Source organism: Callithrix jacchus, chromosome 4 (genome assembly GCF_049354715.1).
Source record: "Callithrix jacchus isolate 240 chromosome 4, calJac240_pri, whole genome shotgun sequence".
In the NCBI taxonomy this organism is placed as follows: Eukaryota; Metazoa; Chordata; class Mammalia; order Primates; family Cebidae; genus Callithrix; species Callithrix jacchus.
This window is the reverse complement of record NC_133505.1, coordinates 113156633-113182859: the sequence shown is the minus strand read 5'-3', so window position 1 is coordinate 113182859 and position 26227 is coordinate 113156633. Positions and strand designations below refer to the sequence as shown.

General features: G+C 46.0%; 1 protein-coding gene across 4 annotated transcripts; it reads right to left on the bottom strand.

Moving 5' to 3' along the window:
* Positions 1-1465: 1465 nt before the first annotated feature.
* On the bottom strand, positions 1466-26227 carry MTRES1 (mitochondrial transcription rescue factor 1). 4 transcript variants are annotated; one of them, XM_054254310.2, is made up of 6 exons: positions 26157-26227; positions 17876-18354; positions 17658-17728; positions 15006-15079; positions 14722-14794; positions 1466-1988 (listed from the first exon to the last, which is right to left on the bottom strand). In XM_054254310.2, exons 3-6 carry the CDS (start codon positions 17676-17678, stop codon positions 1809-1811), a joined length of 348 nt encoding a protein of 115 aa, XP_054110285.1. In that variant the 5' UTR covers positions 17679-17728; positions 17876-18354; positions 26157-26227; the 3' UTR covers positions 1466-1808. The 4 variants fall into 4 exon arrangements, with proteins under 4 accessions (XP_054110285.1, XP_035152322.1, XP_035152321.1 ...); XM_035296431.3 differs by lacking the exons at positions 15006-15079; positions 17658-17728 and having other exon boundaries at positions 25871-26227; XM_035296430.3 differs by lacking the exons at positions 15006-15079; positions 17658-17728 and having other exon boundaries at positions 26157-26200.

Sequence of the window (26227 nt, the reverse complement as noted above, 5' to 3'; positions counted from 1 at the left end):
TAGATAATGTACATTATGTGTGTCTACACCACCATACTACTCTGTTAAGCTTTCATCCCTTTTATAACACTTTAAGAATTAGAATTGGTTTTATTCTCTTCACTGATAAAACAGGTACATTTCCTTTCACCCAAAAATTAAACCTTTACCCTAAACCAGGTCAAAAAACTTTTCTGTAAAGTGGATAGTAAATATTTTAGGCATTGGCCAAGCACAATGGCTCATGCCTGTAATCCCAGCACTTTAGTAAGCTGAAGTGTCACCTGAGCCCAGAAGTTGGAAACAGCCTGGGCAACAGAGGACCCACCTCTATAAAAGTACGGTTTTTTTTTTTTTTTTTAAGAGAGAGGAAGTTTCACTATGTCGCCCTCAGGCTGGTCTCAAACTCCTAGGATTAAGCGATCCACCTGCGTTGGCCTCCCAAAATGCTGGGTTTGCAGGTGTAAGCCACTGTTCTCAGCTAAAAGTTTTTTGTTTTTTTTTTTTAATTTTGAGACAGAGTTTCACTCTTGTCCAGGTTGGAGTGCAATGGCATGACCTTGACTCACTGCAACCTCCGACTCCCAGGTTCAAGTGACTCTCTTGTCTAAACCTCCCAAGTAGCTGGGATTATAGGCACCCACCACCATGCCCAGCTAGTTTTCTGTTTAGTAGAGACAGGGTTTTACCATGTTAGCCAGGCTGGTCTTGAACTCCTGACCTCAGGTGATCTGCCTGCCTCGGCCTCCTGAAGTGCTGGGATTACAGGCCTGAGCCACTGCACCCGGCCAAAAAATTTTTTTTGAGATGGAGTTTCTTTCACTCATTGCCCAGTCTGGAGTGCAATGGTGTGATCTCGGCTCACCACAACCTCTGCCTCCCGGGTTCAAGTGATTCTCTTGCCTCAGCCTCTCCAGCAGCTGGGATTATAGGCATGTGCCGCCACATCTGGCTAATTTTCTATTTTTAGTAGAGATGGGGTTTCTCCATGTTGGCCAGGCTGGTCTCAAACTCCTGACCTCAGGTGATCTGCCTGCCTGGGCCTCCCAAAATGCTGGGATTAGAGGTGTGAGCCACTGCGCCCAGCCAAAATGTTTTTTTTAAAGTAAATATTTTAGATTTTGTAGGCCACGGATCTCTGGGTGTGTGATATAAAAACCATTCTTAGCTCAAGGGCGATACAAAAACAAGTCTTTGGCCACCTTAGTTTATGGACCCCCTGGCCCAAACAATTTCAAATGGGCTCTAACTAGCTGGTTTGAAATTAGTTTTAACAATTTTATTTATCCAGACTTGTGAAGATACACTGAAGGGAGCTAAGTGCCCCTGGTGGTAATTCAGAAGGGCAGGGGAGAAAGGGCTCTTCCAGAGGGTCTCCCCTAACCATCTGAAGGTACCTTGACTTTGCTTGGTTTTGCCTAAAGCAGCCTGAACCTGGGAATCTGGCCCAGCTGGACAGGGAACATTTTAAATAAAAACACTAAGAGACAACAAGGCCAGTTTATTTGATAGTGACTCCTGAGGTAGTTTATGTGGGAAACAGCAGGCAAGCCCTTAGAACCCTCTGGGGCTTAGTTCATTCTGCACATGTTTCACTCTGGGCAAAAGGGTTCTCACAAGAGGTCAAAGGAGCATGAATCAAGGTGGGCAGTGGTGGGGAGGGGCAGGCCGTGGGCAGTGTCTCCGGATATGAATTCCAATTTCCACAAAATGGCTCAGCAGATTCCACAAACGCTAAGAGAACTTTATTTTAATAAAAACGTCCTCCTTTTCAGTTGACCCTTTCCTCTACCACTAGAAAGCAGCTTTATTGCTATAAAGCAATCCATTTATTTAGACATTCTCTTCTTAGGCAACTTTAAGTTTTTCCACCGCCGTAACAACACTCTGAATTTGTCACTTTCAGTCTTCTCTTCAAACACTTTTTTCAGGAGAATCCGCATAACTGTCTCTGTTCCTGCTTCTTTATCCTCTCCAATGAGAACATCCAATGTATCTCCCACTTTGACCTGAAAATTAAAAGAAAATGGAGGCTTGGTTACACTTCGGGAAATCCAGGCCAATGCAAACATTACTGCTTTGAGTTTTCACCACCTGATCGTGATGCAGAGTAGGGGCAGGTGAGAAAAGGCTCTGACCTCAGTCACTGTCACCTATCCCCAGTGCCTCAGCATGAAAGGGAGGGAGCCTCAGCCAGGCGGTGGCTCATGGCTGTAATCCCATCACAGCTGTAATCCCAGCATTTTGGGAGGCTGAGGCAGGCAGATCGCTTGAGGTCAGGAGTTTTAAGACCAGCCTGGTCAACATAGTGAAACCCCATCTCTACTAAAAGTAAAAAATTAGCTGGGCATGGTGGCAGGCACCTCTAATCCCAGATATTCAGGAGACTAAGGCAGGAGAATTGCTTGAACCTGGGAGGCAGAGATTGCAGTGAGCAGAGATCACCCCACTGCACTCTAGTCTGGGTGACAGAGGAAGACTTCATCTTAAAAAAAAAAAAAAAAAAAAAAAAAGGCCGGGCGCGGTGGCTCACGCCTATAATCCTAGTACTTTTGAGAGGCCAAGGCGGGTGGATCACGTGGTCAAGAGATCGAGACCATCCTGGTCAACATGGTGAAACCCCGTCTCTACTAAAAATACAAAAATTAGCTGCGTGTGGTGGCACGCGCCTGTAGTCCCAGCTATTTGGGAGGCTGAGGCAGGAGAATTGCTTGAACCCAGGAGGTGGAGGTTGCAGTGAGCCGAGATCGTGCCATTGCACTCCAGCCTGGGTAACAAGAGCAAAATTTCGTCTCAAAAAAAAAAAAAAAAAAAAAGAGGGAGGGTGCCTCAAACATAAGGGGCGCAGTATCAACCAGTATCCTTCCTTCAGAAACAACTGGCTGGCTGTGGTTTGTCGCTGTGCATGTAAGGTCTTTTTTTTTTGAGATGGAGTCTCACTCTGTCACCAGGCTAAGCACAGTGGAGCAGTCACTGCAACCTCTGCCTTCCGGGTTCAAGCAATTCTTCTGCCTCAGCCTCTGAAGTGGCTGGGACTACAGGTGTGTACCAGCATGCCTGACTAATTTTTGTATTTTTAGAAAAGATGGTGTTTCACCATGTTGGCCAGGATGGTCTCATCTCTTGACCTAGTGATCTTCCCGCCTTGACCTCCCAAAGGGCTGGGATTACAGTTGTGAGCCACTGTGCCTGGACCACATGGAAGGTCTTTTAGGCCGACTGTGCCATGGACGGCATGGTAACTTCTGTGACCTGCACATACACCTCCAGAGGAGTTCCTGGAACTAGAAAGCCTGAAGTAACTGGAAAAACACAAAAAGAGAAGAATGACCAACCCTGCAGTGCCTAATTCGCTTTGAAACTTTTTTTTTTTTTTTTTTTTTTTTTTTGAGACGGAGTTTCGCTCTTGTTACCCAGGCTGGAGTGCAATGGCGCGATCTCGGCTCACCGCAATTTCCACCTCCTGGGTTCAGGCAATTCTCCTTCCTCAGCCTCCCGAGCAGCTGGGATTACAGGCACGCACCACCATGCCCAGCTAATTTTTTGTAATTTTAGTAGAGACGGGGTTTCACCATGTTGACCAAGATGGTCTCGATCTGTTGACCTTGTGATCCACCCGCCTCGGCCTCCCAAAGTGCTGGGATTACAGCTTTGAAACATTCTTCTATTCCTTATTTCTGCCTCAACTGATAAGGCAACTGGACTTTGTATCTGACCTTGCTCAACTGATAGGTCAACCTTGTGACTCCGGACTCAATGACCCCCTCCCAGCTTGCAAAAACTGCCCTGAACTGTAACTTCTGTAACTTTCCACTGCCTACCCCAAACCTATAAAACCAACTCATATCCACTGCCCTCCGCTGACTGTTTTTGGACTCAGCCTGCCCCTGAGTGAATAAACAGCCATGTTGCTTACACAAAGTCTGTTTAGGGGGTCTCTTCATTCAGAGTGTGCTTAACATTTGGTACTGAAACCCAGAACAGTGGTACTCCCCTTTGGGGAGACCAGCCCCCTGTCCCTGCTCTCCCTCTGTGGAGAGACCCGTTTGCAACCTCAGTACATCAGACCAGCCCAACAACCCTCTTGCCATCTTCAGATTGGGTAAGCAGCCTCTTCCTCTTTCTCTTTTCCTTTTTTTTTTTAAGAGACGGGGTTTCACCATGTTGGCCAGGCAGATCTCGAACTCCTGACCTCAAGTGATCCACCCGCCTTGGCCTCCCAAAGTGCTGGGATTACAGGCGTGAGCCACCACGCCCGGCCCTCTCTTTTCCTTTCAATCTTTCTCCTAGGTAGAGAAAAGGAGACAAGTCTTTTCCTCTTTCTTTTCCTTTAGAGAACAGGAGACAAGTCTCCCTCTCTAAGTAGAGACAAATGACATACACTTTTATCCATGGGTTCAAAACCTCGAATGTTGGTCACAGATTCAGGAAGACAGTCTTCCCTTGGTGGCTGGTCAATCGAGGGGATGCCTGCCTTGACCACTCAACCTTGTTACGGCCTAGGATTTAGTCAGCAATGCCTACTAAAGACCCTGGTAGCTGCTCACTCCTTCTCGTCTTCTCTACTCCTTTCCTTAAAACGTATCTCCTTTGCTATGGGCAATATTCTGTCCTCTATTCCTCTGTCTTTGCCTCTAGCCTGCATCCTAAAACCTCTTCAACTGTTGCCTGAACTGAAACCTAAACGTGTAATTTTTTCTGTAACACAGCCTGGCCTCAATACAAATTAGACAATGATTCCAAATGGCCAGAAACAGCACTTTCGATTTTTCTATTCTGTGAGATCTAGACAATTTTTCTCAACGAACGGGCAAATGGCCTAAGGTGCCCGATGTCCATTTGTACACTCCATTCCCTCCCTAATCTCTGCTGTCAATGCAACTCGTCCCAAATTTTCCCTCTCTACCTTCCATCCACCCCTCCTGCCTCTGCCGGTAACCCAGAATCCTCCTTGTCCATCAACTCTTCTGACCATTCCCCTCCCTGCCTGTCCAAACCAGGCACTAACTGCATCCCCCCCCACCCCCACAGGCTCTCTCCTCTTCCTCTGCCCACAACCCACTTCCTTATGCCCCTCCTGTCACCTCCCCACCTCATACCTGGTCCAGCTTACACTTCAGTTCTGTGGCTACCTCCTCCACCCCTGCCCAACAATTCCCCCTTCCAGAGGTGGCTGGAGCCAAAGGCATAGTTAGGGTGCACATTCCTTTCTCTTTATCTGACCTTTTCCGAACTGACCAACAGTTAGGCTCCTTTTCATCAGATTCTACTAAATATATACAAGAGTTCCAATATTTAACTCAGTCCTATTATCTTACCTGGAGTGACTTAAACATCATCCTTCTACTCTCACCCCTGAAGAATGCTTAATATGCATTTTATCACCCAGTCGGCCCCTGACATTTAAAAAGCTACAGAAATTAGAATCTGGCCCTCAGCCCCCACAACAGGAACTAATCAACCTCCCCTTTAAGGTGTTTAATAACCGAGAAGAAGCTGCCAAGGAGCAGCGTATTTCAGAATTACAAATGCTTGCCTCAGCTGTCAGACAGACCCCAGCCTCTCCTTCAGCTCACAGAAGTTTCAGATCATCAGGCCCATAGTGTCCAGGCTTCTCTTCAGAACCTCCTCCCCGAAAGCCTTGCTTCAAATGCCGAAAACCTGGCCACTGGGCCAAGGAATGCCCACAGCCAGGGATTCCTCCTAGACCATGTCCCATCTGTGTGGGACCTCACTGGAAGTCAGACTGCCCGACTCAAACCACTGTCTCTAAGGCTCCAGGGGCCCAACCCCATAGCCCTCAGGCTCTTTCCCTGCTCTCTTCAGCTTAGTGGCTGAAGACTGATGCTGCCTGAACACCTCAGAGGCCCCTGGACCTTCACGGACACCGAGCTTTGGGTAACTCTTACCGAGGAGGGTAAGTCCATCCCCTTCTTAATCAACACGGGGCCACCCACTCCATGCTACCTTCTTTACAAGGACCTGTCTCCTTGGCCTCCATAACTGTTGTGGAAATTGACGGCAAGGCCTCCAGGCCTCTCAAAACTCCCCAAATCTGGTGTCAATTAGGCCAGCACTCCTTTCCACATTCTTCCCTAATCTTAGGTCCCCACTTGTCCAGTTCCCCTGATAAGCCAAGATATCCTAGCAAAATTGTCCGCCTTAACTATTCTTGGGCTACAGCCACACCTCATTGCCGCCCTCCTCATACCTCATACCTCCCTCAGTAGCTCCCTGTATGTCCCCCAACCTTAACCCTAGGGTGTGGGAAACCACCTCCCCATCCCTTGCCAGAATTCACTCACCCTTCATCATCCCCTTAAAACCTAACCACCCTTATCCTGTCCAGCGCCAGCAGCCCATCCCAGCACAAAGGCCTTAAAAGGCCTAAAGCCTGTTATTACTCACTACAACATGGCCTTTTAGTTACCACTAACTCTCCTTACAATTCCCCTATCCTACCTGTCCAAAAAACCAGACAAATTCTACAGGCTAGTCTAAGACCTCTGCCTCATCAATCGGATTGTACTTCCCATCCGCCTGGTTGTACCAAACCCCTATACCCTCCTATCTTCCATACCCCCTTTCACAACTCACTACTCTGTTCTTGACCTCAAAAATGCTTTTTTTCTAAAGCCCAAATTTCTTCCCCATCCGTTACCTATCTCAGTATACTCCTTCGCCAGCATACACACAGGAGATCTCCCTGCCTGTATTCAGTTAATTTCCCAAACCCCAACCCCAACCACTATACAGCAGCTTCTCTTCCTCCTAGGTGGTGTAGGCTGGAATACCAGGTTCTGCCCTACTAACCAAACCACTTATAAACTTACAAAAGGAAACTTAGCTGACCCCATAGACCAACAATTCTTCCCCAATTCAAGGCGGCCTTAGAAACAGCCCGTACACTAGCACTCCCCAACTCTCCCAACCCTTCTGCCTTCACACAGCAGAAGTAAAGGGCTGTGCAGTCGGGGTTCTTACACAAGAGCCAGGACCATGAGCAGTCACCTTGTCTAAACAACTTGACCTCACAGTCCTGGGCTGGCCGGCATGTTTATGCACCACAGCAGCTGCGGCTGTAATACTCCTAGAATCCCTTAAAATTATTGGCTATGCTCCACTTACTCTATTGCTCACACAATCTCCAAAGTTTAGTTTCTTTTTCACACTTACCCACTTACTTTCAGCCCCTCGCCTTCTCCAGCTTTATGCACTCTTGAAACCCCCACCGGAACCCTTGCTCTCGGTCCTGACTTTAACCCAGCCTCTCACTTATAACTAACATAAACCCTGAATCCCATGACTGTATCTCCCTAATCCATATAGCATCCTCCCCATTTCTCCATATTTCTCTTTTTCCTATTCCAGATCCCACATGATTTATCGATGGCAATTCCTCCAAGCCCAGTTGGTTGGCACTTGTCAAAGCTGGTTATGCTGTTGTATCCCACCCATCTATTATTGAGGCTGCCACACTCCCCTCTTCCACTACTTCTCAGCAAGCTGGACTGACTGCCTTAACACATGCTCTTACTCTTGCCAAAGGACTACTAATAGCTATACTGACTCTACCCCTTCCACATCCTACACCACCATGCTGCCATATCCACTGCCGAGAACACCAAAAACCTTCAGATTCTATTGCCCAAGGAGATGCCTTAGGTGACAAAACAGCAAAGAACCAACAGACACCCCAATATCTCCCCCACAAGACTAGTATTTTTTCCTTCTCATCTATCTCCCCTACCTATTCCTCCTCCAAAAACTCCCTTTACCAGGCACTTCCTACATAAGGCAAATGGTTCTCAAACCACAGGAAGTTCCTCCTCCCTGCCTCACAAGTTCACTGTCTTCTCATCCCTTCATAACCATTTCCTCATAGAATACATGCCCGTGGCTCATCTTTTAAAACCCCTTATTTCTTTTCCATCATGGAAGTCCATCCTCGAAACAATCCCTTCTCAATGTTCTGTCACTCTGACTCCTCAGGGCTTTCTCAGACCCATCCCTCTTTTCCCTACACATCAGGCCTGCGAATTTTCCCCTAGACAAGATTGGCAAATAAGCTTCAAGTTTTGCCGAGGTAGGCATTTACCCTGTCTCTCACTCCATCCTTGGCTACCCTCCCCTTCATGAGACTCTCCTTCAGACCCTTCTTCCTGCCTGCTTATACCTATCCTTTTAATAAAAGGGAGTGGTTACTCAGATACCACACGCTTCCTCATACACTGTGAAAACAGTATCTCTCCCTCCACACAGTTACCCTACCAAGCCCCACTACAACCTTTAACAACCGCAGCCCTTGCTGGTTCCCTTGGCATTTGGGTACATGATGCCAATCCCCCCCAGAACACTTTCTCATCTTTGCAGTTTACACTTCCAGTTCTGTCTAAGCCAAGGACTTTTTTCCCTCTGTGGTTCTTACATCTGCCTTCCTACCGACTGGACAGGCACTTGTGCCCTAGTTTTCCTTACTCTGAAAATTTAGTTTGCCAACAGAGACGAAAGACTCCCTGCTCCCCTGGAGCTCCTGACATGACCAAGCGGGTCATTCCATTGATCCCGTTACTTGCAAGGTTGGGAATTACTTCAGCATAGGCATAGTGGGCCTTACTACTTCAATCGTCACCTTCTGTAGCCTCTCTAATGATGTATCTGCTAGCGCTGCAGAATTAACCCAATCACTACTCCTTCTTCAAGCTCAAGTAAATTTCCTGGCTGCAGCTGTCCTCCAGAACTGTAGAGGTCTTGATTTACTGACTGCTGAAAAAGGAGGTCTTTACCTATTCCTAAATGAAGAATGTTGTTTTTATGTAAACCAGTCCGGCCTCGTATATGATGCCAAGAGATTTAAAGGACAGGGCCCAAAAGCTCGATAATCAGGCAAATGGTTATACTGAAACTGCCTGGCTGGCTGGACACTCTGTGTGTCATGGCTTCTTCCAATCCTTTGTCCTCTGATACCTATCTTTCTCCTTCTTTTATTTGGATCCTGTGTTTTCTGATTAATCTCTTAACCTAAAGAATCGTATACAAGCGATAACCAGTCAATGCAACACAACAAATGCTCCTTCTAACAACCCCACAATATCACCCCTTGCCCTGAGATCTCCCAGCAGTCTAAATTCTTTCCCATTTTTAGGTTTCCACGTCGCCCCCAATCCTGCTCGAAGAAACCCTGAGAAACACTGCCCATCACCCCTGTGCCTGCCTTCCTATTATTCCACTGTCCTCCACTCTTCATTTCTTTTTCCTTTATGTTACTAATAGTACAGAGTAGCTCAAATACATCTATTTGAATGGACACATTTATCTTGGTAATGCTGGCAAACAAGACAAAGCAGGGGCAGTCTTAGAGACTGTGTGCACAGTAATTACTACATGCACTGGGAAGACAATTTCCAGGCAATGCTTGCCTCAACTCACAAAGGTGGAATGCCACAGAAGGTAGAGTTGGATCTGATTCAATGGGTTAAAAGGCTGAGGTCAAACCCATTCTTGCATAGAAGGCAGCTTCAGTTGAGGCAGTGCAATGCACACCCTGGGGCAGTTATGTCAGCTCCGAGACCTAACTGGTCTGTGCTGGTCTGTGCTGAAGGTATGGACAGCCCAAGACAGCTACCTGGTCCAGGCAGCTCATGATCTCAAGGGATCTTTCCAGACACTCAAGAAGGACCAAACAGACCCAGGTGCCACATGCTCCCACTTCTAAAACATAAGCCAGGGATGATTGGGGGCCATCTCATTACCCTCACCACTGCTTCCAGTATGGGGTGAGCAAGCCCATGTGTGGACCACTGACAGTAAGTGGGCACACATGGCCATTTATAAGGCTACTGGAGGGCTTCTGTTTAAGAAGTATGGTGTCAAAATGCTGACCTTTATTTTCCAATTAATGTTCTCTAAGGCAGATACAACTTCAGACTGTGAAACCTTTGAACCTCACCAGAACAAGCCCATGCCTATTCTCCCACCCACTCAAGACCTCTGCAGGCCCAGTAGTCAGTCCACAACATGGCATGCACACCTGCTTGCCACAACCCTATACTGACCAATCCAGGAAGCCCACAGGAACTGGATATAAAACTCATGCAGGGGCGGATTTTAAACCATTAACTTCCTCTCCTGTGGGCTGAGAAACAGAAAGGCTCATACCACAGCTATGGTCAAGACTGTTTCTCTCCTTGGGTTTGAGGAATAGAACAACATAGGTTATTATCTGGGCAGGGGTAGGGGGAGTTCCACCTTTCTGTAGTTTCGCTGGGTTCAATTTTTTTTTTTTTTTGAGATGGAGTCTTGCTGTCACCAGGCTGGAGTGCAGCAGCACAATCTCAGCTCATTGCAACCTCTGCCTCCCAGGTTCAAGTGACTGTCCTGCCTCAGCCTTCCAAGTAGCTGGAACTAGAGGCATACACCACCACGCTTGGCTAATCTTTTGTGTTTTTGGTAGAGACGAGGTTTCACCATGATGGCCAGGATGGTCTTGAACTCTTGACCTCATGATCTGCCCGCTTCAATCTCCCAAAGTGCTGGGATTACAGGTATGAGCCGCTACACCTGACCCTGGATTCAATTTTTATTTATTTTTTTCAGGAATCAGTAACAATGGGTTCAGTGTTTAACAAGACTACTTCGGCCTGTGTGGACATTTAAAAAATCTGTCTAGAAAAACAAGGCTTAGGAACTCTGCTTTACCTTTTTTGGCATAACCTTATTTCATTAAAATTATTATTTTAAAAAGTTTAGAGATGGGTCTCACATGTTGTGCAGGGTGGAATGCAGTAGCTATTCATAGACACAATCACAGTGCACTGCAGTCTAAGCTCCTGAGCTCAATGACACTCTTGCCTCAGCTTCCCAAGTGGCTGGGACTACAGGCATGCACTACCTTGCCCAGATAAAATTCTTTAAAAAAAAAAAAAAGGAGTTTCACTCTGTCACCCAGGCTGGAGTGCAGTGGTATGATCTCAGCTCACTGCAACCTCCACCTTCCGGGTTTAAGCGATTCTCCTGCCTCAGCCTCCCGAATAGCTGGAAGTAATTTTCTGTATTTTTAGTAGAGATGGGGTTTTGGCCTCCCAAAGTGCTGGGATTACAGGGATGAGCCATTGTGCTGGGCCTAAAATTCTTTTAATAAGTAATATATGCATGTGATATAAAATTTAGAAGACACAAAAGGGTATACAAAGAAAAGGTATATAGGCCAGGTGTGGTGTCTCATGCCTGTAATCTCAGCACTTTGGGAGGTCTAAGTGGGCAGATCATTTGAGGTCAGGAGTTCAAGACCAGCCTAGATCACACAGTGAGACCCTGTCTCTACCAAAAATAAAAAATTTGCCAGGTGTGGTGGTGTGCCTGTAGTACCAGCTACTTGGGAGGCTGAGGTGGAAAGATCACTTGAGCCCGGAAGGTCAAGGCTGCAATGAGCTGTGGTTACACCACTGCACTCCAGCCTAGGCAACCAAGCAAGACCCAGTCTCCAACGAAAAGAAAAAAGATATACAAAGAAAAGGATACTCTATGTATATCTTTCCATAGAGATATTGTGCATGATGTCAGCCTCTCAAAAGAGAGGCCAGTGTGTGGCTAAAGAATGAATCCCTCTGGGGCTTCCTTGTAGCACAGAGAAGGCGTCTTTCTCCTTACCCAACTGATCCCAAGAAGAGATGAGTTTAGGAAAGATTCAGTCCCCATACTTGGGCACCACACACCCACTGCTTAATCAACAGTTACTCAGCTCTGGGTTCCACCTGTTTTCAGCTCAAAGAAAAGCTCTGCTGAACTGCAGGCAGCCAGGGTTAGAGCTGCAGCATCAGACAAGCACCTGACCCTTTGGGGCCAGCAGCTAGGCACTGGCTCCAAAGAGCAGAGCAGGGAAGGCAAGATATTTTTTATTCCCCTCCAAGGCCCTGTCCCTCACCAGACACAAAGCAAAACTGGCGGAGATTAGGGGCTGTTCCAAATATCTACATTTCAAATTTCCAGTCAGCTGCAGTTTCTATGGCTACCAGGCCTCCTAGTAACAAGACAGCTTAGTGTTAATAATGCCCCCTTCCTCTGCTGACCCTCATGAGAAACCTGGAAGGCAGCTGAGACAACTAAACACCCAAGGCAGAATGAAGCAGCAGCAATTAGGCTGTAGTTAACATCATCACAAAACGGGGAGAAAAATAGTCTAGTGGGGTTTGTAAATGAGGCCCCAGCACAGAGACAGGGTGTTCAGGGAGTAATCATTCCTTACTCCAAGAACATATCTTGTTTTTGGAATACTGCAGCTTAGAAGGAGGGCAGGCTACAGTCAGGAAAAAGAAATTCAGAGATGAGAAGCGCTTATGACTGCGTGCAGCTCACTGAATAATAGTAGACAGCTGCAGTGCAAACATGCCAGCTCAAGTCAGGTGGATCACCAGGGCCTGTGAGGTGGGGGCTGAGACAGCATGGGGGAGTTTTCCCTCCTGCCCACACTGCTGCAAGAACCTGCATGATCCCAGTTAGCAAGGACTGCAGGAAGCCTCAGTGCTCACCCAAATGCATGGCTGACAGCTGACAGCCTCAATGCCCCAAGTCCTAGGGCAACCGGATATAGCTCAGATCTTCCATCCCCAGGGGTGTTTTGAAATATGAAAGAAGATGAAATAAAAACAATCTCCAAAGTATGTCTAACTTCTCTGGAACCTTTGTTCCTGGAACACTGAGTTAGATTATACCTTCCAATACCTCATGTCTTTTGTCTTTCAGTTTTTTTTTTTTGACGGAGTTTAGCTCTCGTTACCCAGGCTGGAGTGCAATGGCACAATCTTGGCTCACAACCTCCGCCTCTTGGGTTCAAGCAATTCTCCTGCCTCAGCCTCCCAAGTAGCTGGGACTACAGGCGTGCACCACCATGCCCAGCTAATTTTTGTATTTTTAGTAGAGACGGGGTTTCAGCATGTTGACCAGGATGGTCTCGATCTCTTGACCTCATGATCCACCCGCCTCGGCCTCCCAAAGTGCTGGGATTATAGGTGTGAGCCACCGCGTCTGGTCTTTCACAGTTTTTAAGGGTCTCTGTCATATCTTTTCATTGTGTTTTGTTAACTTTTTTAATCAGTATTTTTCCAATTTTTATACTAATGGTAAAAAATTCAGAAAATAAAAGCATGAACAAAATCAATATAACCCATAATGTTTCACTTAAATACTAGTAACAGCAGTATTTTAATTCCAGATGTTTGTATATATGTAATTTACTTTTACAAAAATATATTTTCTACCAGGATTTTTTTTTTTTTTTTTTTTTGGACAGGTCTCTGTCACCCAAACTGGAGTACAGTGGCATGATTATGGCTCACTGCAGCCTTGACCTCCCAAGCTCAGGTAATCCTCCCATCTCAGCCTCCCGAGAAGCTGAGATAAACACCCACCCCACACCTGGCTAATTTTTTGTATTTTTTTATAGAGACAGAGTTTTGTCATGTTGCCCAGGCTGGTCTTGAACTCCTGCGCCCAAGCAATCTGCTGGCCTCAGCTCCCAAAGTCCTGGGATTACAAGTGTGAGCCACTGTGCCCCAGAATTTTTATATATGATTTATTGTTAGAAAAGTGGAGACTGGGCTGGGCGTGGTGGCTCACATTTGCAGCCCCAGCACTTTGGAAGGCCGAGGTGGGCGGATCAGCTGATGTCAGGAGTTTGAGACCAACCTGGCCAACATGGAGAAACCCCTTCTCTACTGAAAATATAAAAATTAGCCGGGCATGGTGGTACATGCCTGTAATTCCAGCTACCCAGGAGGCTGAAGCAGGAGAATCACTGGAACCTGGAGGCAGAGGCTGCAGTGAGTTGAGATCATGCCACTGCACTCCAACTTGTGTGACACAGAGCGAGGCTCCATCTCAAAAAAAAAGGGGGGGGGACCTGGGCACGGTGGCTCACACCTATAATCCCAGCACTTTGAGAAGCCAAGGCGGATAGATACGAGGTCAAGAGATCATGACCATCCTGGTCAACAAGGTGAAACCCCATCTCTACTAAAAATACAAAAATTAGCTGGGCATGGTGGTGCTCCCCTGTAGTCCCAACTACTTGGGAGGCTGAGGCAGGAGAATTGCTTGAACTCAGGAGGCGGAGGTTGCGGTGAGCCAAGATCATGCCATTGCACTCCAGCCTGGGTAACAAGGGTAAAACTCCATCTCAAAAAAAAAAAAAAAAAAAAAAAATGGGGGGAGCCTGGAAACACATTTTCTTGTAACTGACTTTCACTTAACAACAGTATTGATATGGATTTGTCAGAAAATACAGAACACATCTTTTTATAGCTGCTCTGCACACAAAGCCATGCATCCAGCAAGCACTCGGTGGGTACTGCGGAGTTGTACAGAATTACACATCTGCTCAGATACCATCAGCCAAAGAACACCTCTAGGTGGATCAAATGTTTCTTTGAAATCTTATTATGAGGATTCCATGAGGGCTAACATTAATGACCTGGAAGTTTAATTAATGGATTTCTGCCATTTCTAACAGTGGCTTATTCTAAAATTTAAAAAGGGAGAAGCTTTATCAGAGGATCATTAAGGCTGCAAAAGTGAAAGTGCTTGTGTGATTGAAGGCTGTATGTGACTCCCACCAGCTTGAACTGGAGGACCACAGAGGACCTCAGAGAAAGAAGAGGGGCCAGAGGGAAATTTTGGGGCAGCAGTAATTGAGTACTAACAGAGCAAGAGACAAAAACATCTGGCTATTTTAGGTTAGTATCTCACCGTTCTGCTTTTCTTCCATAATTTTTCCTCATTCAGCCTGAGTTCACCTTTGTAGAATGCATCTTCTACTTTGCTACAAAAAAGAAAGCAACAATGTACACATTTAGGGTGATGGGTACACTAAGCAGACTTCATCACTATAAAATGTATCCATGTAACAAAACTGCACTTGTATCCTCAAATCTCTTTTTAAAGGTAAAGTGCTTTAAAATGTAGACATACACTCAAAACAATTGCAGTTGATCCTTGGCCAACACAGGTCCAAACTGTGCAGATTCACTTACATGCAGATTTCCTTCAGCCTCTGCCACCCCTGAGACAGCAAGTCCAATTCCTCTTCCTCCTCCTCCTCTTCTGCCTACTCAAGGTGAAGATGACCAGGATGAAGACTTTCATGATGATCCACTTCCACTTAATAAATAGTAAATAGGGCCGGGTGTGGGTGGCTCACACCTGTAATCCCAGCACTTTCAGAGGCCAAGACAGGTGGATCATGAGGTAGGGAGTTCAAGACCAGCCTGGCTAACATAATGAAACCCTTTATCAACTAAAAAATACAAAACAAAACAAAACTAGCTGGGCATGGTGGTGCATGTGTGTAGTCCCAGCTACTCAGGAGGCTGAGGCAGGAGAATCGCTTGACCTGGGAGGTGGAAGTTGCAGTGAGCTGAGATCACGCTGCTACACTCCAGCTTAAAAAAAAAAAAAAAAAAAGTAAATAGGCCAGGCAAAGTGGCTCACACCTGTAATCCCAGAATTTTGGGAGGCCAAAGCGGGCGAATCACGAGGTCAAGAGGTTGAGACCATCCTGGCCAACATGGCGAAACCCCGTCTCTACTAAAAATACAAAAATTAGCTGGGCATGGTGGCGTGCGCCCGTAGTCCCAGCTACTTGGGAAGCTGAGGCAGAATCACTTGAATCCACGAGGTGGAGGCTGCAGCGAGACAAGACTGGGCCACTGTACTCCAGTCTGGTGACAGAGACTCTGTCTCTAAATAAATGTATTTTCATCCTCTTATGATTTTCTTAATAATATTTTCTTTTCTCTAGCTTACTTTATTGTAACTGTGTATCAGTAAGGCCTTCAGTCAACAGGGTCAACAGTAGACCATATTAGTAGTCAAGTTTTCTGAATGTCGAAATATTAGTAGCTAAGTTTTCGGAGTTTACAAGTAGCTTCTCAACCCCACGGAGGTTGGCACCCCTAACCCCCACATTGTTCAAGTATCAACTGTATGTAAGTTTGAGAGAAACACTTGCCATTAATGTTTATTTGGACAGTGACTCCCCAGAGTCTCCATTTTGAGTACTGGGAAAGTGAAAGTCACCTGTTCTGGTATGTATCTAATACAGGGAGATGAGAGGGCATTTCTAAACAGATGTTTAACTGCTGCAAAGATTTGCTAATGCTCTTGGGAAGTTAACTGGATGGAGCCTTAAGAGAGGTTTTAGTATACATGTCAAGCTCCATTCTGGACAGGGGCTCCACCTGACTCCCAGTGCAGAGACCACATGGTCAGGCTGTAGCTCTGATGATTCATGACAGCTAGAGTGAGTGGGCATTTCCTTTCCCTCAGGTACCTGCTCTGTATACCAAGAGAAAAACCAGGCACCACGTGTATAGCAAGGCCATTAAGAAACCCTCTGCCAGTCTGTACTGTCTGGGGAAATTCCAATCTGACTGCTGATCTCTCTGAACTTAAGTCACTGGGGCAACCAGACCAGGGAAGGAAGCAGCTAAAAATCACTACCCTTTTTTTGATTATCTGATTCTGGGTGACTGATATGTGGAGCTCAGCTTAATAACAGCAGCAACTACTCCGGGAGAGAAGAGGCACCCTGATGAGTCTGCCAGAATATAGAGAACATTCTCTAATGGCACCCTGATCAGAATGCCAGGAGCAGGGTCTGTGAACTGACTCATTTTTATGAATCTCTTAAGCTTCAAGAATTAAAAAATTAAACTATGCCATTAAATTAGGTCATAAAGATACAAATAATGCAAGAAGTTTTTTTAAGTTTATTAATATCACAATTCTTGCCTTGTATACAATATGCCTGCAATCATTCCTAAAAGCATAAATGAACAGGCCGGGTACAGTGGCTCACACTTGTAATCCCAGCACTTTGGGAGGCTGAGGTGGGTGAATCACGAGGTCAGGAGTTCAAGACCAGCCTGGCCAACATGGTGAAACCCCGTCGCTACTTAAAAAAAAAAAAAAATTACCTGGGCATGGTGGCATGTGCCTGTAATCCCAGCTACTCAGAAGGCTGAGGCAGAACTGCTTGAACCAGGACCCAGGAAGCAGAGGTTGCAGTGAACTGAGATTGCACCACTGCACTCCAGCCTGGGCTACAGAGTAAGACTCTGCCTCTGGAGAAAAAAAAAAAAAAAAAAAAGAATAAATGAATAATAAAGGCCACTATTCTTATATAATTAACCTAGCAGAGAGAATCAGAATATTAAAATCTTAAGAGTTATACTCAACACCTCTATATGTGAACATATATAGTATTTTCTTCAAAACAGCCAACATATATTGAGTACCTACTATGTGCCAGACACTATTATAAGATTATAAGTGCTTGAGATAGATATATACTCACTCAGTCCTAGCAACCACTCTCTAAAGTAGGTTCTATCCTCATTTTACAGATGGGAAACTGAGTCACAGGAACTTTAAGTAACTTGCCCGAGGTCACACAGAACCAGAACTAAAACTCCAATAATCTGGCTCCAAAGCCTGCATTCTTAACAATCATCTTATTATACATCATCCTGTTAATTCTAAGAGGTACCTTCTCACATTATAGCATTTGTGAAATATCCAGATGCATTTTACGCTTGCTACATACATCTAATATGGTGATTCATTTTCTCCTCAAGAAGCTGTTATTAAATCAGTGGTTCATCTTACAGTCAACTGTGTCTTACATTCAAGGAAATATGGCACATGGGATTTGCAGGCAGTCACTTGTGACTTCTTTGGAAATCAGTTTTCTCATCTATAAAATGAAATAATTGAAACAGGTTACCTATAAAGGTCCTTTTGTTGTGGTTATTCTTCACCATGATATGGGCCAAGTGATTTGTCATGCTGCATTAAAATAACAAGACGAGTGAGTTTATAATGAAATGTGTATCATACTCACTTTCTCCCAATATCTAGGCCTGTCTTCAGGACAACATCATATCGGAAAGACTGCACTGTTTTTTCCAAGTCTTTATAGTCTTTGACTACAGTAGGGTCATCCTCAAACTCCTCTTCCTGCTCACTCATCTCGTCATGATCACTTTCTGCATCAGAGTCTTCATCATCTACTTTTTGCAGAGACTTTTTAGATTTTTTAGAGCTTATATTACTTTTGAGTCTTAGGGAAAATGGAAAAATATATTCTGGAGATATTAAAAGCCCTGGGAGTCTCAGTGAGAAAAGATTACAGAAAAGTGTTTTATAATTTGGTGCACGTAACTTGGTACTAGAAAAATACAAGTATCGATTCCAGGAAGCGCAGAGTTTTTGTGATGAAGGTGTCCCTCGGAGAACACTCCAGAGTCCAATCCAGGCATCTGGCTTTCTTAAAACACCAGCAAGCAATTTGACACTAGTCATAGCCATGGTGTTTATAACCTGAAACAAATAATAAATCAGTTTTATCTCACAAGTGCAGTGTCATGACATTCTTACAACATAAACCATATGCACTACGAACACTTTATGTCTAGTCCTATACTTATGCACTCCTACAAAAAGTCATATCAACCTGCATGTGCCGAAGGCCATATACCACAGCATAGTGACTCTTCCAGCTGCAAGTAATGTGCTTAGCGCATAGGATTGTCAGGAAGGTCTGATGTGATACTAGTATAGTGAAAGCACTGGTTCTGCTCTTCCCCCTCCCCCAGATTAGCTCTGGGTACTGACTGCTCAAAAAAAAAAAAAAAATTAACAGTAGTTCTCAATGATTTGTTTTTGTTTTGAGATGGAGTTTTGATCTTGTGGCCGAGGCTAGAGTACAATGGCGTGATCTCAGCTCACCACAGCCTCTGCCTCCTGGATTCAAGCAATTCTCCTGCCTCACACTCCTGAGTAGCTGGGATTGCGGCCATGCACCACCACACCTGGCTAATTTTGTATTTTTAGTAGAGATGGGATTTTTTTTCATGTTGGTCAGGCTGGTCTCAAACTCCCGACCTCAGGTGATCCATCTGCCTTGGCCTCCCAAAGTGCTGGGATTACAGGCGTGAGCCACCATGTCCAGCCGAGGCAGAGATATTCTTATTGCATTCCATAGTCTATTTTCTGTGGCACTGAAAGGTTTCCTGGTTTTGGGGCGGAGGGGGGGTTGCTTGTTTGTTTTTTGAAACAGAATTTCACTCCTGTTGCCCAGGCTGGAGTGCAATGGTACGATCCTTAGCTCACTGTAACCTCCACCTCCCTGGTTCAAGGGATTCTCTTGCCTCAGCCCCGAGCAGCTGGGATTAGACATGTGCGACCATGCCTGACTAATTTTTTTGTATTTTTAGTGGAGACAAGGTTTCACTATGTTGGCCAGGCTGGTCTCAAACTCCTGACCTCGTGATCTGCCTGCCTCAGCCTCCCAAAGTGTTGGGATTACAGGCATGAGCCACTGCACCCAGCCTTCTTTTTTTGAGACAGAGTCTGACTCTGTCACCCAGGCTGGAGTGCAATGGTGCAATCTCAGCTCACTGAAACCTCCGTCTCCCAGGTTCAAGCAATTCTTCTGCCTCAGCCTCCTGAGTAGCTGGGACTACATGTGCATGCCACCAAGCCTGGCTAATGGCAAAACTCCATCTCAAAAAAAAAAAAAGAAAAGAAAAATTAAAACCAGCCATAGTCTACTCTATGTTAACCACTGTAAGATTTTGGCACAGATCCTTCACAACGTAAAATTTGAAGAAAAATAATTAACTCATGAGCACAGCCTCTCATATTTTCCCAACCACCCAAAACACACAGAAAGGTTAGCCATAGGTGGCCAGAGCTCTCTAACATCACCCTCAAGAAGTCTGTGCTGGTCCTAAGTTTCAGAGTCATTATTAAAAGTTTTTTTGTTGGGTGTGGTGACTCACGCCTGTAATCCCAACACTTTGGGAGGCTGAGACAGGCGGATCACCTGAGGTCAGGAGTTCAAGACCAGCCTGGCCAAAGTGGTGAAACCCCATCTCAGCTAAAAATACAAAAATTAGCTGGGTATGGTGGTGGGCACCTGTAATCCTAGCTACTTGGGAAGCTAAGGGAGGAGATCGCTTGAACCTGGGAGGCGGAGTTTGCAGTGAGCTGAGATTACGCCATTGCACTCCAGCCTGGACAAAAAGAACAAGTCTGTCTCAAAAAAAAAAAAAAAGTTTTACTTTTTAAGAACTAGAATTGAAGAATATAGATTACAGTGTATTAAATATAGCAAAAGTAAATGTTATTTCATGAATCTTTTCCTACAATTACACACACATCGAGTTGTCATGTAAAATGTATTTACTATAGACCTTGGAGCTCAGGTCCTGGCTGCATGTTCCACCCCAACTGATAATACTTCCCTTGCAGAGCCATATGTATCTGCAGAGATGAAAAGGGCAGCCTTGCTGGGTGTGGTGGCTCACACCTGTAATCCCAGCACTTTGGGAGGACAAGGTGGGTGGATCATCTGAGGTCAGGAGTTCGAGACCAGCCTGGCCAACATGGCGAAACCCCATCTCTACTAAAAATACAAAAACTTAGCTGGGTGTGGTAGTACTTGTAATCCCAGTTACTAGGGAGGCTGAGGCAGGAAAATTGCTTGAGCCCGGGAGGCAGATGGATGTTGCAGTGAGCTGAGATCGAGCCACTGCACTCCAGTCTGGGCAACAAGAACAAAACTCTGTTTAAAAAAAAAGAGCAGCCTCAGAGGGATGACTGTGCAGTTCCCTCATTTTACAGATGAGTACAAATGAGAGTTGAAGCAATTTAAGAATAAGCTAAGTGGCACAGCTAGTAAATGACAGGGCTGGGATCCCAAGATCAAGTCTTCTTAAGGCTCATTGTTTTTACTGTGGGCCAGGCATTGCTCGATACATGTTAACTCATGTATTCCTTGCAACAAGCCCATCTCAGTTACCGGGTCACACAGATACTAAGTGGATTCAAATTCAGGCATCCAAAGCCTAGACTCATTACTACCAAGCTGAACTGTCCATCAGTTTTCTGACTCCAAGTTAAGTGCTCTTTCTTCCGCAACCAGACATCTGTTTTCTTATTTTCTTGAATAAAAACTCACTACCAAAAAAAAAAAAAAAAAAAAAAACCAACAAACAAAAAACTCACCATCTAGAAGAGTGGGGGGAACAGCTGCCCCAACTTAGAAGAAATCCTAAAAGAAGACACCTGGGGAAGGGAAGCACCCACGGCGAGGGGTGGGAAGTCCTGTTTCTGTGTCAGACTCTCGCTGTCCACATTCCCCATCCATAAGTCCTAGTTTTATTTTTAAAATATCTTTTTTACACTCTTTTCCTGCCCTTGGAAAAAAGTCCTAGCTTTATACCACACCACTGTTTACTTTGAGGAATGCCTAGATATGATGTGGCTCTCTGCCCATGTCACAAGTAGTTAGATTTACCTGCATTAGGAAACGTTTCCTAACAGAAAATAACTATTTAAAATCAGATGCACTTGTAAATTCAACAAACATACCAAAATGTCAAGCCAAGTATTCCCTGTGTTTATTAGCTACTCACTACCTGTCACTGTGATCAGCTTAACTTTGTAGCAGGAAAACGTTGGCAAAATGTTGGAAGCTTAGAAAAAATTCATTAAAAGCATAAAATTGAGAAAACACATTAACCTAATTCTTGCTGGACATGACAACCATTTGTAGATGTTGGCAATGGACATTCAGGGTCACAAGGGAGGAACCTAGAACTTTGAAACTGGTCAGGGGAGCCCTGAGTTGGAAGTGGAGTGCCAGAGAAGAAAGCTAACCAGACATCTAGCTCTACAACTGAAGCAGCACTGGAGAATACTGGGCTTACAGTTCATTTGGAAAATAGAAAAAAAAAAATGCCGGGTGTGGTGGCTCATGCCTGTAATTCCAGCACTTTGGGAGGCTGAGGTGGGTGGATAACCTGAGGTCAGGAGTTTGAGACCAGCCTGGCTGACATGGTGAGACCCCATCTCTACAAGTAATACAAAAATTAGCTGGGTATGGTGGCATACACCTGTAATCCCAACTACTCAGAAGGCTGAGGTAGGCAGAAGAACTGCTTGGACCCAAGAGGTGGAGGTCGCGGTGAGCCAGGATCATGCCATTGCACTCCAGCCTGGCCAACAAAACTCCATCTCAAAAAAAAAAAAAAAAAAAAAAAAAAAAAATCTACTACTGAAAAATTCCTGTCTTTTTGTCACGGTCTCCTCTTTCTCCAGAATCCACATGAGCCCCGTCCTCCTCTACCAAGTCATGCCCCACATGTCCTTTTCCATACTCTGATTGCACCAACACTATATGTTTTTAGTTACTTTTGAATTAGGTCACAAATTATCTCCTAAACTCTAAGGGTAGTGATAGGGCCTACACAGTGCCCTGTTCTTCACTCCTCTGCTCAGGACATACACCAGTGAATGACTGCAGATTCAATTTCTAGAAATGAAATGAGCATCCTGCCCATCACTGTAACCACCCCCAAATTCATTCGTTTGCTCACAAGTGCCTGGGTAGGTTTAATATAAAACATAGTCCTTATCGTCAGAGAACTGCCGTTTAAGTGGAATGTGGCCAAGTAAACTGACTGCCAGGGCACCCAAGTAAAAGCAGGTCCAAGGGAGGCTGAGGGATGCACCAGCCAGAGCTCAGAGCAAGGATGCCTACAAAGTTCTGACAGCAAAGGTGGCCTAAAACGGAGCTATGGGGAAACACTGAGTTACAACAGTGATTCTGTTGCTTTCTAATGGGCCATTCCATTGACACGCTGTTATTTTTCTCTCGTTCAAGGATGCTCAGCCTCCCCTGGACCTGCTTTCACATGTGTGCCCTGGCAGTTTACTTGCCCACATTCCACTTAAATGGCAGTTCCCTGACAACAAGGACTGTGTGCTTTATACCAGGCTCCTGGCATACACGAGGAAATAAGTGAACATGGGGGTGGCTACAGTAAAGGGCAGGATCCTGTCCCTTTTCTTTCACTCAGAAGCAGGCGATTACACAAGCCTCTCACCTCCACTCCTCAGCTACCACGTTTTTTCTTTTTGAGACCGAGTCTCCCTCTGTTGCCCAGGCTGCAGTGCAGTGGTTTGATCTCGGCTCACTACAACCTCTGCTTCCCAGGTTCAAGCGATTCTCCTGCCTCAACCTCCTGATCTTGCTCTTCTTTACTATAAAATTCCTCAAAATGGTTGTCTAACTCTCCTCAATTCTACTCCTTTCATTTTCTAAATCCAAAAGGTCACGTTAGTCCTCATCTTAACTGACTTTTCAGCAGCACTTGTAATCCCAGCTATTTGGGAGGCTGAGGCAGGAGAATCACTTGAACCTGGGAGGCAGAGGCTGCAGTGAGCCGAGATCAAGCCATTGCACTCCAGGCTGAGCAACAAGAGCAAAACTCTACCTCAAAAAAAAAAAAGAAAAAGGAAAAGAAAGACTCCTTTGCTGCCTCCTTCTCTTCTCCCTGTGTTGTTCAGGCTGGAGGGCAGTGGTGCGATCTCAGCTCACTGCAGCCTGTGCCTCCCAGGTTCAAACCATATTCTTCTACCTTAGTCTCCAGAGTACCTGGGATTACAGGCGCCCACCACCATGCCAGGCTAATTTTTGTATTTTTAGTAGAGACAGGGTTTTATCATGTTGGCCAGGCTGGTCTAGAACTCCTGACCTCAAGTGATCTGCGTGCGTCAGCCTCCCAAAGTGCTGCGATTACAGGCCTGAGCCACTGTGCCTGGCCCTCCTTGACATCAAAGTTGGAGGGGCCCAAGGCTCTATCTTTGGTCCTCTTCTCTTCTACATTTTTATGCAGCTCAGCTCTTAAGTGTACCCAATTAGTTCTAACAAATGCATTATCAAGACACTGGTCATTTCTGTGGCTTTAAATACCACCTACATGCCAACTACATCCTAATCTATATCCTCATTCCAGAACTTTCTCCCAAATTCTGGACTCACACATCTGTGCAGAAAAGAGTTAATAGGCCTGAGATTGCTATCCTTAGAAATATCTGCTTGCAGCGTTGGCCCTTGGCTAGTGTTTGGGAACTTGAACTTCATGAGGGTTCCCACAACTCCCAGATGGATAAGAGTGGCTGACTGTGCTGAAACTACAATGTGTTTGATTCTGAACACCTGCGTTTTCTGGGAGGCTGAAATTTTGGCGCATTCTAAGCACAGTACCTCTGTGACTTTTTATTGGAAAAATCAGCTGTATGAGCTTTCCTGATAGATCTCTCTCACATCTTGTCATAATTTGATGCTGCAAGAATTAAGCATACCCCATGTGACTCCACTAGGAGAGGACTCTTAGAAGACTGAACCTGGTTTCCTCCAGACTTTGTCCCATGCATCTTTTCCCCTTATTTTGCTTTGTTTCCTTTTGCGATAATAAATCACAGCTGTGAGCACGACTTAAGTCCTTTGAGTCTTTTGAACCCTCCTAGTGAATCAATGAACCTGGGGACCTGCAACAATATCTAATTGCCTATTTAACACCTCCACGTGGGTACATAATAAAGTCATTCATACCAAGTCACTCCTTTCCTCAAATTGCTACATAAGCACTCAGAAAAAAGCAAAGACTCTACCACAGTCTAAAGGCTCTACAGAATCTGATGCTCCCGCAACCCCCTTTTCCTCTCCAGCCTCATCTACCACTCTGACCTTTGCTCATTCAGCTTCAGCAACACTGGCCTCCTCCCTTTAGTGAAGCACTTATCATGTGCCAAGCACAAACCTGGGCACTAGGAATTCGGCAGAGGAAAAAAAAATAGATGAAGATTCTATTCTTGTAGAGTTTATATTCTAGTAAGGGGAACAGGTAGCCAAACAAACAAAAACTCCTGTAAATTACATGATAGCTGGTGGTTAATGCTCTGGGGAAAGAAAGTGGAGCAGGGTACGGGGGGTTGAAAGGGCAGGAGGAGGCCAGGCAGGTGGCTTATGCCTATAATCCCAGCACTTTGGGAGGCCAAGGCAGAAGAACTGCATTGCTTGTGCCCAGAAGTTCGCGATCAGGCTGGGCAACACAGTGAGATCTAAAATAAAAATAGGCAGGGGCTTGGCTGGGCGCGGTGGCTCACGTCTGTCATCCCAGCACTTTGGGACGGATCACCTGATGTTGGGAGTTTGAGACCAGCCTGATCAACATGGAGAAACCCTGTCTCTACTAAATACAAAATTAGCCGGGCGTGGTGGCGAATGCCTATCATCTCAGCTACCCGGGAGGCTGAGGCAGGAGAATTACTTGAACCTGGGGGCGGGGGGAGGGTCGGAGGTTGCGGTGAGCCGAAATCATTCCATTGCACTCCAGCCCGGGCAACAAGAGCAAACTCCGTCTCGGAAAAAAAAAAAAAAAAATTAGCCGCGCGTGATGGCATGCACCTGTAGTCACACCTACTCGGGAGGCTGAGGCAGGAGAATCGCTTGAACCTGGCAAGGGGGAAGCTGCAATGAGCGGAGTTCACACCACTGTACTCTAGCCTTGGCGAGAGAGACAGTCTTAAAAAACAACGAAACACCACCACCCTGTGGAATAAAAATACATCAAGGGGACGGGTGCATTCGAATAACTGGGAAAAGACCAAGCAATGATGGGTCTTGGATAGAACACCTGACAGAGTTAATTTTAAAAGACCTCTTTGGCGTTCGTGTGTGGTGAGTGGAGGGATGATCGCGGCAGAGGCTCATAGGTGGTTTTGGGTGAGATCTTCAGGAGAGGTATACATTCTGAACCGAAGATTGTAAGAAAAGCAGCGCAGACTTTGACCTATTTGACTCCAGGAAACGCTCCACATTCCTGAGCCCGTTCACCGCTCCGTCAGATGGAGAAATTGGTCTAAACGCTTGGAAGTCTAATGCAGCTACAGATCCCTCCCTTCCCTTGGAGACCTCGGTGGCTGCGGGCTGAGACATGGGAGGGTTCCTCTCGCTCCCTCCCCGCCCCCCCGGGCAGTGCACCTTCCTGGGTCCCCAAGGTCAAAGGAAATGGACAACTGCGTCCCTGGGTTCTCAGTCTGCATTCGGAGCCAGCAGGAGAGACCGCGCAGGGCGGAAGGTTGCGCCGCACTCAACGGCCACAGCCCCTGCGCAGCGCTGGGCTCGCGGGCGTCCCGAGGCTGGCAGGACACGAGACACTCACGGGGAGAACTGGAGGGAACGTGGGCGGGGCAGAGGGGCGCAGGGCGAAGTGACAGGGGGCGCGGGCCGTGGGCAAGGCACCGCGCGCCAGCAGGGGCGCACTCACCTGTACGTCAGGGCCTCCCGTCCCTCCCCGCAACCGCGCGGACTGCAGGCCTCCAGGCCACCCCTCCCTGT

Bases quoted from the DNA above. Each gene is read 5' to 3' on its own strand.
- MTRES1 (XM_035296431.3), bottom strand. From the start codon at position 18,342: ATGGCTATGACTAGTGTCAAATTGCTTGCTGGTGTTTTAAGAAAGCCA. The intron at 14,795-17,875 runs GTGAGTATGATA...TCTTTTTTGTAG, and splicing joins GGCCTAGATATTGGGAGAAA to CAAAGTAGAAGATGCATTCT. The intron at 1,989-14,721 runs GTGAGATACTAA...TTTAATTTTCAG, and splicing joins TATGGAAGAAAAGCAGAACG to GTCAAAGTGGGAGATACATT.